We start from the raw sequence: 15,089 nt of genomic DNA, 5'->3' as shown, positions 1-15,089 counted from the left end.
AAAAGCTGATTTAAAGTTCCGTCTTTCAATGGCTGTATCAAGAACATGGTCTTATTACACTGCAAAAAAGCCAACTTGCATTTTTTGGCCTGAAACAGTGATTTAAGTTGGTAAAACTTGGAAACATAAATTATTGATATTTAGGGCAATAATGTAAGTTAGCACAACAAAGCAAGCCAGGTGTATGCTCACAAGCAAGTTGGTGAGTTGTTGTTACTTATAACTTTATTTTGGGGTTCAAAATAAGTGGCAATAGTTCTGCTAACTCTTATTTCTTTGTTGTGAAATGTGGAAAGCCAACTTTCCGAGTTTGCACTGCACTTAGAGTCTCATTGTGGCTGTGCAGCCTCCAGCTGGAGTCCACACAAAAATGACAAAAATCAGAATTCAGAGTTGAGCAAACTCAAAAGCAAAACTTAAAATATTTAGTTTAATTGTCCAACTTAATATTTTATCGAAGTTTGTTGCCTTTTTTTGCAGTGTAGGGTTTATGGCTCATTATAAAGCACAACTTCACTTTAATCCAGGTTGACCAAAGTCCTCAAAGCTACCAACATACCTGCAAAGACTCATTCACCTCACACAGATCAACATCATGAAAGTTCTCCCTACTCTGTTCCTGCTCACTGTTACATCATCTTAACACAGCAGCTTTAGTGTACAGGCAAACCAAACACAGCACAAAATAGCATTAACCACAAGAGTTAAACGCTCACAAACAGACACAGGTGAGCGTCACTGTGAGTCCGAACTATTTATCAGAAGAACCGTGCAGCAGTCAGGAGCGATATCATTTTTGCATAATGCACAATTAGAAAGTGACGCTGCGTGACGCTCAGAAGGATGAATAAAACGCGATAATTAATTGCACAAAACTTACCATCTAAACGCTGTCAGCAGCGGCGTCCTGCGTCACAGTTGCACGTTGAGCAAAACGGAGGCAACGTGACGTCACATGATCCCCTTTCACCCGCCGCAGGTGATCATGTGACGTGAACTAACTGATGGCAGCCAGGTCATTTTATTTATAGCTAAATTATTAGTAGTTTTTAAGTGTTCTTCTTGATCAGGGTTACTGAAAACAAATTAAATTAAATTATAATAAAAAAATACATTAAATCCCCCCCAAAATGATATTAGGACACTTTGAGCAAAGGGGAAAGGGACTGCACCCTTAGCTGCTCAATTTGCACATGCACTCTTATCTCTCTCCAGATCTGCTGTTGCTTTTAAGCACAAAACTGCTTTTACAGTGTGAGGAACAGGAGCTCTTTCTACCATGTTACAGGCACTGCTGTTTTGCCATGATAGTAGTGTTTTCTTTGTTTTTAATGTTGTGCTAGTATGAAAATAGATTGTTTTCAGCATGGCCCAAGCAGTCATTGGCCAGAGCACTTTCTCCGTTTTCTCTGTTTCTGCCAGCAGCAGTCACTGCAGCCAGCGAACTTCCAGCTGCAGCAGTGATGGACTCAGGCTGTCTGAGGGGCAGGGGCTGCTGTCATATACTCTTTCTTTCTATTATTCTGAGAATCAATGTTCATGTTCTTTTCTTGAAAACATGTCATCACATGGTGAGGAACAACAGGCTCCACATATATAATTATTGAGAGGCCTTAATAGGACTACCAGGATTCTACCGACCCCTACAAACTAAGACTCCCAGACTGTCACATGTGATTTTATTGTTCATGTTCACAAGCACATTAATAATTCACTTGTTTGATGAAGTTGCAGGCAATAGGCTAATGATAGACCCCTGCTTATTTACAACGTTTTTATTTTTCAATGTGCATTGATTTATTTACTGCTGCTGTGTGTCTCCTGTCCAAATACACCGATTTGCTTTACACAAATACAACTCATTTACAGCCCACTTTATTTTTAAAATATATCGGTTTTATTCTTCTGTTGGTTTTAAAGGCTGCATTACAGTCAAGGGATTTAATATTCTTGACTAACCTGACTGTCCTAGTTTTTATCTTTACCCATTTAGTCATTATATTCACATTTTATTATTAGCTATTTAACAATCTCACTGTATAAATATGTGGTGAAAGCACCAATAGTCAACTTTAAAATATCGTCACAATATTGATGTTGAGGTATTTGTTCGGATATATTTGATATGATTTTCTGCACGTTGCCCAGCCCTACTTAAAACTCACCAGCAGATTAATTCTAAGGTTGTGAGTTTGAGTCTTAAACGTTTTCTTTTAAGTACATAATTGATAATTAAAAGTATTAATAGTTAAAAAATGCCCATTTACAGTCATTGAAAAAAAATATTAGACCACCTTTGTTTTCTTCATTTTCTTGTTAATTTTAATGCCTGGTACAACTAAAGGTACATTTGTTTGGACAAATATAATGAAAACAACAAAAAAAGCTCATAAGAGTTTAATATAAGTTCTAATATATAGCCATCTGCCATGGTTTTCTTGGTAATAGTCAAAATCATTATCAAGAAAACCATTTTTGTTGTTATCATTATATTTGTCCAAACAAATGAACCTTTAATTGTACCAGGCATTAAAATGAACAAGAAATTGAAGAAAACAAGGGTGGTCTAATAATTTTTCCAATAATGTATATTACTATGAGTAATTGATTAGTTGATTAAACTAAACAACCTCAATCATGCTGCAACTCATGCATTAAATTAGTTAAGCTTGTGTCTGTAACCTCATTATAAAGTGTTAACATTCACCATGCTGCATTACCCATATTTACCTAAACATCCTCTCAATAATTTCAATCAGTGCTTTTAAAAGCTTCCACTCAGGTCTGTAAGTGCCCTCCATATATCTCCCCGTGTCCCCCCAGTGGGACAGGCCCGGTCTGTCCTTGTTCCTGTCTGTGAGGACGCGCGTCTCGGCCTCAGTGAAGCATCGCAGGCTGGCGCCGCCGCCTCTCCACTTCCACAACATCAGGTATAGTATTACTGTTTGTTGTGGCCTGAGAACACTAATAACGCGCCAGGAAAACAATGTTGATGGTAAAGCTGTTCGACATCACCTCAGATCACTCAACCCCCGAGGACCTGTGTGCGGATTAAGTGGCTTTACTGGGCTGACCAGAAGCATGGTGTGAGTACACACTGAATAAATGGCCCTCCTTTAAAAGTGGTTAATTAATCTGGGGCAGTTTCACTTGTTCTAATGGTGCAAAACGGTTGTTTTAACAAATTTTTGGATACAAATTAGATTTTTCAGACTGGCAGCATGTCTAGAAATCTATAAAAAAGTGGAAAGTTAGAAAAAAAAAGACGACATTTTCATAAAAGTTCTAAAAGTTTTTCAGTAAACAACACTTTTTCTGTCACCTTCCCATGATGAATATAAATTAAACAAAAATGTCAAACGTTTCCAATAGTTTTGCAGGAAAATAGTTAATTAACCTTCCCTAATGAACCCTCTTAGTTACACCTTCTTAAACAAACAGAGGGAGAGATGAGTGGATGTGATGTAAGGTGTTCCTGTAAGGTGAGAAGAAAACGAGTTGTGCGCGCAGGCTGGGTGGTGGCCAGTGTTTTGCACAGGGGTGACAGATCTATCTCTACCTCGGCCGGACCCTTGGATGATTTAAATCTCCCCCCATACCCCTCACTCATCAGTGCACGGCAGCATCTCCGGCAGCTCGAACACGGTGCGTAAAAAGGATCCAAACAGTTCTCCAGACATCTGAAAGGAGTTGGGATGCATCCCAGTTCTACGACCACGACGCCCTTTTCTGTGAAGGACATTCTGAAGCTGGAGCACCACCATGACTTCGAGAGTGATTTTTTGATGACTGATCAAGTTGTTCCGATGCATTATCAGCACGTGCACGCTGAGTCTCGGAGCAGGGAGGTTTATGACTGCCAGCCTGAGCCGTGCGTCTCTGGGATGCAGGAGAAGGTCGATACTCACAACTCAGCAGCAGAGGAGGAGATACATGAGCAGGGTGAGAGGATACATACATGGTAATCAGTCTGTTACAGGTACACACACTCTGATGGCTTAGGCCGAGCGACTGAATGGGGCCTTGGGCGCGAGGGAAGGAAAGCATGTCCCATCACTATTCCTGTTCATGTAAATCTCTTAATTTAAAATCAAAATTATGAAGAAGAATTTCTCCTTTAATAATAAGTATAAATACGGTATATGGTGAAGTCTATATATTTGTAATATTTTGCCACCAACATCCAAAAGTGATCAACTGACTTTATGATGATAGGGGGAGGCAACGTCAGTGAGAATCACGATTTTATTATCATTATTATTATTATTATTGTTTTGTCACTTTGATCAGTTATTACGATCTGTATAAATGATCAGGTGCGCACAGTTTAAATTTTCTTACTTTTTTATTTTATTTCAGATGTCCTTAATTCACGAAAAGACCAAATCGTAACTAAGTAAAGGATGACAAAAACCTAGGCTATATACTATTTTGACTTAAGTTTAGCTTTGTAGCGGTTTTAAAACGTCCAAAATATAACTTACTTCCTCTAACTCAGATAGTTTTATTTAACATGTCGCTGTTGTTGTCCTTTATTTTATTTAACAGAAACAAATAAACAAATAAAACTGAGTAACAGGAAGTGCATTTTAATATTTTTGACGTTTTTTTCATTTTACTTTTTTATTAAATCATTATTTTTATTTTTTTAATGAATTAAAAAAAATACGAATGGCAGGAGAAGAAATTATAGTGTTGTTTTTCTTTTTAATGTTAGCAAAAATAATAACATTAAAATACAGGAAACTGCAGAAATACTACAAGTAACGTGGGGTCTCTTTTGATTTAGTACAATCATGGAAAAAGTTATTAGACCACCCTTCTTCAATTTTTTTGTTCATTTCAATGCCTGGTACAATTGAACAGACAGAAATAATAATGATAACAACAAAATGGTTCATAAGAGTTTAATTTAAGAGCTGATGTTTAGCCATTTTCCATGGTTTTCTTGATAATAACCAAAATAATTATAAAATATATATAAAATATATATATTATATTATATATATAATATATAAAAATAATCAAGAAAACCATGGAAAAGTGCTTTTAAATTAAACTCTTATGAGCCATTTTTGTTGTTATCATTATGTTTGTCCAAACAAATGTACCTTTAGTTGAAACAGGCATTACAATGAACAAGAAATTATGACTTTATGTGTAAAAAAAAAAAAAAACAACAACAACAAAAAAACAGTTTTTCTCTTCTTTATTTTTTCTTATAGAAAAATAAAGTATAGACTGTTGCGTTATTTAATAGGGCTATGTGTAGTTTAAAATTAATTACATTTTTTGTTAACGCTTTATATTAAGGTCCTTGTAATAACCATTAATTAACAAGTAATAAGGCCCTTGTAAGTCCTTACAAGATGCTTATTAACATTATTGTGTGTTTATAAGCTTATATAAGTGTTAATAATGGCATTACAAACACCCATGACCCACCCATTATGTCTTTGCCATGCCTTTATTAATCTTATTTTGTTTGCTTATTGATATTGAAATATACTTTATTGCTCATCTATTATAAGTCAACTATGCTTTTTTGCAACTACCGGATCTAAAGCGAGAACAATGCCTTATTACTTGTTAATTAATGGTTATTAAGGACCTTATTATAAAGCGTTACCAATTTTTTTTACTGGGAGACACATTTTTATTACGTTTGAGTTTATCTGACTGATTTTAATTCCTTGTGTCTGCAGACATCAGCCGTCTCGACTGCTCACCTGACTGTGACAGAAACTCTAAAAGCGGACCCAGGCTGCGCAGGAAGCCCCGCGTCCTCTTCTCCCAGTCCCAAGTGTCCGAGCTGGAGATGCGCTTCAGACAGCAGCGCTACCTGTCCGCCCCGGAGAGGGAGCACCTGGCCCACGTCCTCAAACTCACCTCCACACAGGTGAAGATCTGGTTCCAGAACAGGAGGTACAAGTGCAAGCGGCAGAGGCAGGACAAGTCCCTGGAGCTGGCCGGGTACCCAGCTGCACCGAGGAGGGTGGCGGTGCCGGTCCTGGTGCGGGACGGGAAGCTCTGCAGCACAGGTTCACATCCAGCACCTTATAATGTGACTCTGGGACATTATAGTCCCGTGTTTGGATACGGGACCAGCAGCGTGTACGGCTGCAGCTATCACAGTGTGTCACCTGCAGCAGCTCACATGTGTAATAATAACAACCAGCTGGGTGATTTAACAGGTAACAACAACCACGGACACTTCAAGCCTTCATTACAGGGTGTCAGGGGCTGGTGATTATAGTTAAAATAAAATAAAAATGAAATCTATATTATTGCAAATATTTCAATGTAGCCTATTTTTTTCTATCGTATATTTTGTATTGAGGTGTGTCTGTTTGCAGTTTATCTCTTGTTGAAAATTTCAGAGAAAAATAAAAGAAATCAACTGATTGGTTAATTCTCATTGATTATAAAAGTATTTTTTATTCATAATTTTATATATTTCAGCGATTATAGCCTATATACGTCACAGTTTAAATTGATACAATTTCTAAATTAAGCATATGAAATGTCATGTTGGCTCTAATTTTCTTGTTATTTTTATACGTCAATTAATCCACAAAAATACGTTTACATGCTAGTAAATTGGTCCCATAAACTCAAATGAAATTATTTTTTTCTGTGGCATTTTTTTAATTTTAATTTGTGTGTTTTAAACGGCTATCACGTCAAGGAACATTGAGCATTAAAGGTTTACACCTGCAGAAAGCCACAGTTTGTGTTTTAAATAGCCTACTTTTAAAATGTTTTTAAAGGTTATTAATGCATAAACCCTAACTAATTAATGTAAAATGTGTTACTTCTACGTCCTCTTAGGATCTCATTTAAAACAATACCTGATGAGAAAGCCTTCAGTGGTTTGGTGGTTATGGAGCTGCAGTTTTATCAAAGAGAGCCATCAAACAGCTAATGGATGAAGTGACATCTGACCTGACAGCGCTGCTCTATCAAACTGAGCTCATTATTGTCCCATTCACAAATCCGCTGATAAGGCTGGAGAGCTTGTCCTGTCCCGGAGCTCTGCTTGGTAAACAAACCCGCAGACAGAGTGGCTCTTTAACTTTTTCAAACTTTCAATCAAACGGGAAACACTTCCAGTCTGACCTGTCACTCACCGAGGAGCCGCAGATACGACTGAGTCCACATACACTGCAAAAAAATAGTTCTCAATTAAATTGTAAAGCCAACTTGTTGATTTGTTGTTTAACTTAGTCTAGCACCTGAAGGAAATACATTATAAAGAAATGTGCAAAAAGTAAACAATGAAACATTACATCAACAGCTTGTATAAAACAAGGTTTAAAGTTCATAAGTAAGACTATAAGTGCATTGATCTTACAAGGTTTGCATGCTCGACTGTTATTTAATTATATAGCCTATCACAAAAATGACTGAATGAATTGAGTAAAAAGTGAGTGAATCAGTGAGTCAGTTTTAATGGACATGGGTGAAAGGGCCTGAGGAGGAGAAACAGCTCTGAGAGGAGCTGAAGGAGCATCAGCAGAGATAAGGATGAAGCTGTAGACAGAGAGGAGACCAGAGACACTTCAACTGATCAGATTGTGCCGCTGTGCGTGTGTGTGCGCGCGCGCGTGCGTAACAGTTATCTTAAAGGTGGAAAGGTGGGCGTGTTCTGCAAAATCCATGGTTTTAAATTGCGTTAGAATTTTACCTGATATTTCTTATTTACATAAAAATAAGAAATACAATATAATATAATAATACAATATCAATCACGTGTTTGGTCACAAATGTGCAAAATTATAAAATATAAAAAAAAATATGATTTTACAAACCATAATCTGCAGAGAGGAGCCCTGGAAACAAGAAAATATGGTTTAAAAAAAGGAAAAGAAAGCATTGAAAAATCTGTATTTTAAAAAAAATGAAAATACCTTTATCCACAGAAGTTATGTTTTATTGTGAAATCTTTGAAACAGTTTCAGTATTTAGTCATATATTGGCATTTGCACAATAGATACATACAAAAATAGAGGTTAACTGAGGTGCTAAAGTCCATAATTGCCCATTGTTTATTCAGGGAAAATTGACTGAGCATTAAGCTCTTTTACAGCAATGCCCTGAATCCACATTCATATGGGCTAAAAGGATATGCAATATATAATAACAACCGCAATAATGGGATAAAAATTCCTGTGAGCATGCATAATGGCAAATGGATTTGAGTTTCAAAAGGGTTAGGGTGAGATAGAAGGACAACTTGCCTATCATGTCTTATAAACAAAATGTAGGTTGTGTCTTTCCCTTTTCTCTGTGTGTGTGTGTGTGTGTGTGTGTGTGTGTGTGTAAGAGAGATAGTATGAATGAAAGCAGACTACCTAAAAAAAGATGCTTGATTACACTGTGATGATGAGGGTCAGCTTAAACAGAGGATGACGTGAGTCTGGCCATCAGTGAAAGACCCATTATAGTTTACTCAAAAAGGTTTTAAGTCATGCTGTGGCTACGTCATCATTACAAAGACATGGTATGTCTCTGGATGTGTAATAGCCTTTAAACACCACTCTGGTAATCTGGTGTTTATGATCAGTGCTGAGATGATTCACAGACTCAGGATCAGACCCCCTCTGTCACCCTGTAACCACTAAATCATGTAGTTATGAGCTACATGAGGATGAAAGATAACTATTGACGCTGCATAATCAGACTCTCTTCAAACTAATCCTTTGGTAAAACAGCTCATTGTGTGGTTGCTCCTGTAGTCTGAAGTGGCTGCTGGCTTTGTTACTGTCATGTTTGGCTCGAAAGCTCCCTCTAGTGGAAGACTCCTAAAAACTCACTCATGCCAGCATGATATCACACAAATAGGCTCTATAAATACAAAAGACAATGTGGTTTATCTGGGATAGAGAGATTAGCGGGGTTTGTTTTCTATACTTTCCAGTTAGAAAAATGTCATAAAGAGATTCAAAAGGTTAAAACAGACCATTTTGTTATCATAGAGAATTGTCTGTAAACCTACAGTCATGGAAAAAATATTGCTTGCTTTCTTGATCATTTAATGCCTGGTACAACTAAAGGTACATTTGTTTGGACAAACATAATGATAACAACAAAAATAGCTCATAAGAGTTTAATTTAAGAGCTGATATCTAGCCATTTTCCATTGTTTTCTTGATAACAACTAAAATCAAACCATGGAAAATGGCTTGATGTCAGCTCTTAAATTAAACTCTTATGAGCTATTTTTGTTGTTATCATTATTAGTGCAGTGCCCGTAGGGAGTATGTAGTCGTACATTACATGCCACACTACAACGTCTGCAACTCCACAAAACACTTACTTTTCATAAGGTACGCACACCATCCAGCACATACACATTGAACATTGATATTCGCTGGAAACTATTAGAATATTATTGGAAAATCGAACCTTGTAGCGCACTTTAAAACTCCAAAAGATAGGTCGGCTAAATAGACTTGCAGATGAGACGAGTCAGGCGTGGAAATCCAGAGTGAATTAGGTTACTGACCAGGTGTAGGCCTATCACACAACGGGGCGGAGCTCCCCTAAAAGGCGTCCGATCGGAAACAGTGTAATGCCGCAACACGTCCTACGTAAATAATGATATTTTGAAAAATGAATTCAAAAACCTCAAAATCAAGGATGCACACCTTCGTGCAATGCGCAAGCCACATACGAAATCTTAAAACGGTCAGCGAGATATGCTTCTTGTTTTTATATGTGATATTTGTCGAAACAAATGTACCTGTAGTTGTACCAGCCATCAAAATGAACAAGAACTTGAAGAAAACAATGGTCTTATAATTTTTTCCATGACTGTATGAGTGACCTTTTCAATCCGACGACATATTTGTGATGTCATACACTCGGAGTGAAGAATTGTGCAAGAACCCAGGTGTAGGTTATAGTATAAAACAACATTGATGCTGAGCAGATAAAACTACAGTTACAACAAAGTCTTGCTGCTCGTCATCCCCAGACAAAGAATGAGCCGTAACACAGCAGAAGATTGATGGCACAACAACTTTCGGTGGCTCAAAGAAAACATTGTCACCACATAGTTGTACTGCGAAAGACAAATGCCTTCCCAGGCTAAAAGGTCAAAGGCTCTTCTGTGTCACATGTGATGCACAGCTATGCAGCCAAATATCTGTGCAGTGAATGCTCAGGCGACAATAAATAGGAAGGAAATGTCATTGTTTTCAACTGAGAGCAATCATGTGGATTGTCTGAGTATAAAGGCAGAGGATGACAGCATAGTCGGTAGAGTCACTCTCACTGCTTGCGCTGTTTATGCTCTTGTCATTGAGCTCATGTTTCTTATCTGGATTTTGATGACAACCAAACCAAAGCTGAAAAAAATCTAAAAGGTGAAAGCCCCCTTTTTTTTACATTTTATTCCATATTCAGCAGTGTAAAAGTCCCCAAAAATCCAAAGAAAAAACTGTGCCTCGACAGAAAGATAAAAGCTTTCTGTGCTTACAGCTCAACATAGTTTTGCAGACAGACGGTCGCAGACAAAGAATTCAAGGTGAAACGTATCGTCCTGATGATCTTAATACTGTGTTGACAAGACAGCAGCTAATGCTTAAGAGGAACCTCAGTAGATTTAACACAGATGGCTTTTTATGAATGACGATCCACAACACAGGATGGGTCGAAACAGTGATAATACTCACTGTGACATTGTGTTTTTGTGACTGCTTGCTGTGTTGTTGGTGCCAAAGAAGCTGGAGGAGTCAGGGAGGCCAGGGGGCACAGAGAGGATCATGTTTATCATACCTACATTCATGCATTTCCAAATGAAGCATGAACTCCCAGAGGAGCACAGAGTCTGCTAGTAAACGTCTCGTTCTGCTGGAGAAAGTCAGGCTGAACCGCGGAGAACAACAAATAAACAGCCACCGAGGAACGACTGTGTCTGTTTTAGGAGCCGGCACAAATGTGTCCAAGTCATTAGTGCTCCAGTAGGTACGACCACCCACTCTGACCCCCCCTGTCCTCTCTTCTTCCTCTCCCTTCTGCTGCAGAGGCCCTGCAGACGCAGACAACAGGGTTACTACACTGGGCTGATGATGGGGGCATGAAGACAAGACAGAAATCTGTTTAACTACTATGACATTTAATTTGAGGGAGATTATCCACCATGAGGCCTGGAGTCTTTACCTTCTGTTGACATTTTCAAATCTAAATTAATGTCAGTTTTTATGGAAAAATTTTGCTTTTTTTGACATGACTCTTTTAGCACACGATTCCAGTATGATATGTGTCTATTGTTGTGTTTTGGTATGTTTTTTGTTCTGCTGCCCATCTTGTCAGAAGAGATATTGTATTTCAATGCAAACTCTCAAATATTATTACTGTGTGGACACACATATGAAAAGAAAAACTCTTTGAATGTTTTGAAAAAGAAAAATTATTCTCCATAGGAACAAACTTTTGGCCTATGTCATACTGGTTGACATGGTATGAGTAGTAAAGCATATTCAATTAAACTGCAATATACACAGAACATATAATATAATTCCCTTATACAGAGGGTTTTTAATGTATATGTATAGCGTATATACTGTAAGTATACTGTATATATCTGTATAAATCAGTATAATTAGTGAATTTTTACTATATGTTTTATTATAATGACACAATGCAGTTCAATAGTCCCACAAACTAGTCTCCAGTATGAGCTTAATGTTGAATTAAGGCAGTATTAAATCCAGAGCTGTTATATTGGAATGTATTAGTTAAGATGTTTTTAATGTAATTTGTTAATAAAATAATGTCTATTTGAGTATTTTGGTGTGTGGTTTAACCTGCATCAGCCTAGCACTGAGAGTAGAAACACTGTTGTGCAACTTAGTGTATTGGATAAAATCTTTATAAAAAGTGGATTATAATCATTTATGGCAAAATGTGCATATTCTAGAGAATAAAAGTACCTAAACTGTGCATTTTGGAACAAATGTGAGTGTTTTTGTTTGGCATGTCATATCCATAGCATGATTTATACAGATTTTTAAATTATTTAAACATATTTAATGAAAAGGTGTAATACTTCTTATATAATGCGTTATAAGTGTTGAATCTCAGAACCTCTCATCAAGTTGATCTGAAGAGGCAAACAAATGAAAGTTACTAAAGGTAGAAGTATGTGGCCCGCCTCCTTCATTTGCCGGTGCATTCACAGTAAACCCGCCCCTGCTCTTGTATAAATTCAGACTGTATGACTGTGAGGACACACACTGCTTCAACCACGTCCCCTGCTGGAGTCACTGAGAGGCCTCTGACTTGTGGATTATTTGTGGAAATGTCAAAACCTCGGACCTCCTTCCTCATTGAGGACATCCTCTCCATTAAGGAGAGCTCAAGATTGAATGGAAAATGCTGTCCAGAGAAGAAGGAAAGATGTTCAGAGTGGAGAGAAGGATCTGAAAAGTTGCAAGAGCAACTCTGCCCTGAGGAGACAGAGTTTGGAGTGCAGACAGGTGAGCTTCTGCAGGCTTTCTATTCAGACACTGTAATGGATATGTTACCCAGTGAATCCTGACTTTCAAGAGCAGAAAAATACTTAATAATATGGAATAAATCTTTAAATTATGTCTGTAATATAAGAAGTTGTGGCAATGTAATAAAAGAAAATAGTTTTAAGGGGTATTGTATATTCATAGTGGTGTTTTTTTTACCTTAGGATGATCACAGATATCTTTTTGAACCATCACTTCACACCCTGACATGCACTACACCACTCACTGTTACAGAGTTGTTTTCTGCCTTAATGACTTGATCACATCTGCACTTTACAGAGTCTGAGTCCAGCACCTCAGAGTCCAGCAGTTTGTCCTCCACGGGGAAACAGAAGCGCTCCAGAGCTGCATTTACACACCACCAAGTTCTTGAACTGGAGAAGAAATTCAACCACCAGAAATACCTGTCCGCCCCAGAGCGGTCTCTCCTGGCCAGCACCTTAAGACTTACCGAGACGCAGGTGAAAATCTGGTTCCAGAACCGGAGGTACAAGACGAAACGAAAGCAGCAAACATCAGAGTACTGTAAGGACGCATACAGAGCCGAGGGACTGGGCCTGAGAGACGAGCTGGTCCAGTCATCACTAATCAGCTCCTTCTGCAAAGCTTACCAGTACAGACCCTACCTGTGGGACTATGGTAGCCCCTGGGGGCCAACGTTATGGTGAAAGAGAAATGGTTTATGAAGATATGATGTGTAATCATTAACCTATGTTTGTGTTTAGGCTCCATATTCACTATCACAGTTGATTCTTTGTTATTTTAACATTGATTTTAAGCACCAATATGCCATTTTAAATGATTTTGTTCACACAAAAAATGTTTTACTTCATACAAAATCATGCAAATGTTGTGGCAATAGACATGATGTGGATTTGCACAATGAATGTTGATCACTGTCAGTTGTTGCATTGTTGAATAATTCATCATTAAATTAATTTTGATACTTTGGCATTTTACTTTTTTCTTCAAAGCTCTGTGTTTAAAAAAGAAATTCTGAAAAGTTTTCAGATGAAATTGTGAATGAATTAATTAATTAATGAATGGATGATGTGAATTGTTATAACTTGCATTTATTTTATCTTAAGGTCTTTATTATAAATTATTTTTACAAACTATTTTGACACCCCAGGCTAGGCCTGTATGTTTTATTCATGTATATACAATTTGGAATAATCAGAATGAATTTTTAGCTCTATTATATATGACCTATTTTTGCGCTGAGAGAGAAAAACTTTCTCTTGATATGTGTGAAGTATGTTGTATGTTTTGAAATGGACATACTGAAGGACATACACAAGGGGGTTCCTAAAGAGATTTAGCCAATTTTCACATATCCAGTCATACTTTCATTACATATTGTTTTAATACATATAAACGTATGAATATAATAATAATTTGTAGTTAACTGTGAAGCAGCTTGTTGGGTATATATACGCTAAGAGTAACAGTATAATACTGACAATTTGAGTTTTTTCTACTGGCGACATTTAAACTATCTATGTGGAGTTAAAGCAGTAGAACTGCATAAGAAGATAAGACTTGGCAGAGATGAGGGTGATATTGTAAATGAGGGCCAAAGAATGAGATCTGATTCCTTTAAAGAGCTCCTGACCTGATTACATGGAGATAAACTGCTCGACAGCTTTCCTGAAGTGACATCATGAGGAAAGCTACTGTAAGAAACGACAAAACTGTAAATTCTTATCTGAGACTTTTTTTTAAATGACTCAGTGTGGTAGTGAAATAAAGAACCATAAACAGACTAGTTCACAGGGATATTATAGATGATAGGGCTTTAGTCAAAGAACAATTTAGACATAACAGATATGAAAAGACAAAACTTGATCATACATCTTGACATTGGGTGTATAAAGGGCATCTTTATTATTATTATTATTATTATTATTATTATTATTATTATTATTATTATTATTATCATCAAAGTTTCATCAAAGGATGCCAGTTTTGCATGTGCCACTGTGGCATGAAGTCGTGAGGCTGTCACGCAGCTCCTGGATGTGACAATGATTATAACTGCAACAAAACCTGTTTGTTAAGATGGTTTCACTGTGGGTCTCACACAAAGGAGAGAAAGTGATAGGAATAAGAAATTGAAATGTCATCTGACATTGAAGTATAAAAAACCTTGGTCAGTGTTGGTGTTTCTTGAAAAATTATGAATTATATAAATATATTATGACCGAAAGTTGTTTTAGTCATTGTGGCAACAAGGGTTAAACTAGGATTTGTTATGTAAGGGGGGCCTGTTGTGTCAGGGCTGCCATATTTACATGTGTGTGCGCATAGAGATATAATTTGGCATAACAAGGTAGACTACACTCTGCTCTAACCACTAAAATGCTAATTAAAGTCATTTTACAGACTTTTGAGAGAGTGCAATTGGAGGCAACCTGCCACAAACGGTCTTGTGCTAAAGTTGTCATTTGAGAGTGTCATTTTGTGAAAGTGAAACATCATTTACATTCTGTTATCAAACCTGTCCTTTCCTAACATTTTTTTCACTATCTTGCCATCCACCTATCACTCTCTGCCATCTGTGAC

General features: G+C 37.2%; 2 protein-coding genes across 2 annotated transcripts; both read left to right on the top strand.

Annotated features, from left to right (window-relative positions):
* Positions 1 to 3,695: 3,695 nt before the first annotated feature.
* On the top strand, positions 3,696 to 6,250 carry nkx2.7 (NK2 transcription factor related 7). Its single transcript, XM_059337916.1, has 2 exons — positions 3,696 to 3,942; positions 5,706 to 6,250. The coding sequence occupies exons 1-2, from the start codon at positions 3,696 to 3,698 to the stop codon at positions 6,248 to 6,250; spliced, it is 792 nt and encodes a 263-aa protein (XP_059193899.1).
* A 5,973-nt stretch (positions 6,251 to 12,223) lies between these two features.
* nkx3-1 (NK3 homeobox 1) lies at positions 12,224 to 13,192 on the top strand. The gene is made up of 2 exons (XM_059336711.1): positions 12,224 to 12,517; positions 12,806 to 13,192. Exons 1-2 carry the CDS (start codon positions 12,224 to 12,226, stop codon positions 13,190 to 13,192), a joined length of 681 nt encoding a protein of 226 aa, XP_059192694.1.
* Positions 13,193 to 15,089: the final 1,897 nt, after the last annotated feature.

The sequence above is a fragment of the Centropristis striata genome, chromosome 7 (assembly GCF_030273125.1).
Source record: "Centropristis striata isolate RG_2023a ecotype Rhode Island chromosome 7, C.striata_1.0, whole genome shotgun sequence".
In the NCBI taxonomy this organism is placed as follows: Eukaryota; Metazoa; Chordata; class Actinopteri; order Perciformes; family Serranidae; genus Centropristis; species Centropristis striata.
The sequence above is the reverse complement of the archived record's forward strand: the minus strand, read 5'-3'. Positions and strand labels throughout refer to the sequence as shown.

Excerpts from the sequence above, each read along its gene's own strand:
- nkx2.7 (XM_059337916.1), top strand. The coding sequence starts at position 3,696 with ATGCATCCCAGTTCTACGACCACGACGCCCTTTTCTGTGAAGGACATT. Across the intron at positions 3,943-5,705 it reads GGAGGAGATACATGAGCAGG|ACATCAGCCGTCTCGACTGC; the intron begins GTGAGAGGATAC and ends TTGTGTCTGCAG.
- nkx3-1 (XM_059336711.1), top strand. The coding sequence starts at position 12,224 with ATGACTGTGAGGACACACACTGCTTCAACCACGTCCCCTGCTGGAGTC. Across the intron at positions 12,518-12,805 it reads AGGCTTTCTATTCAGACACT|TCTGAGTCCAGCACCTCAGA; the intron begins GTAATGGATATG and ends CACTTTACAGAG.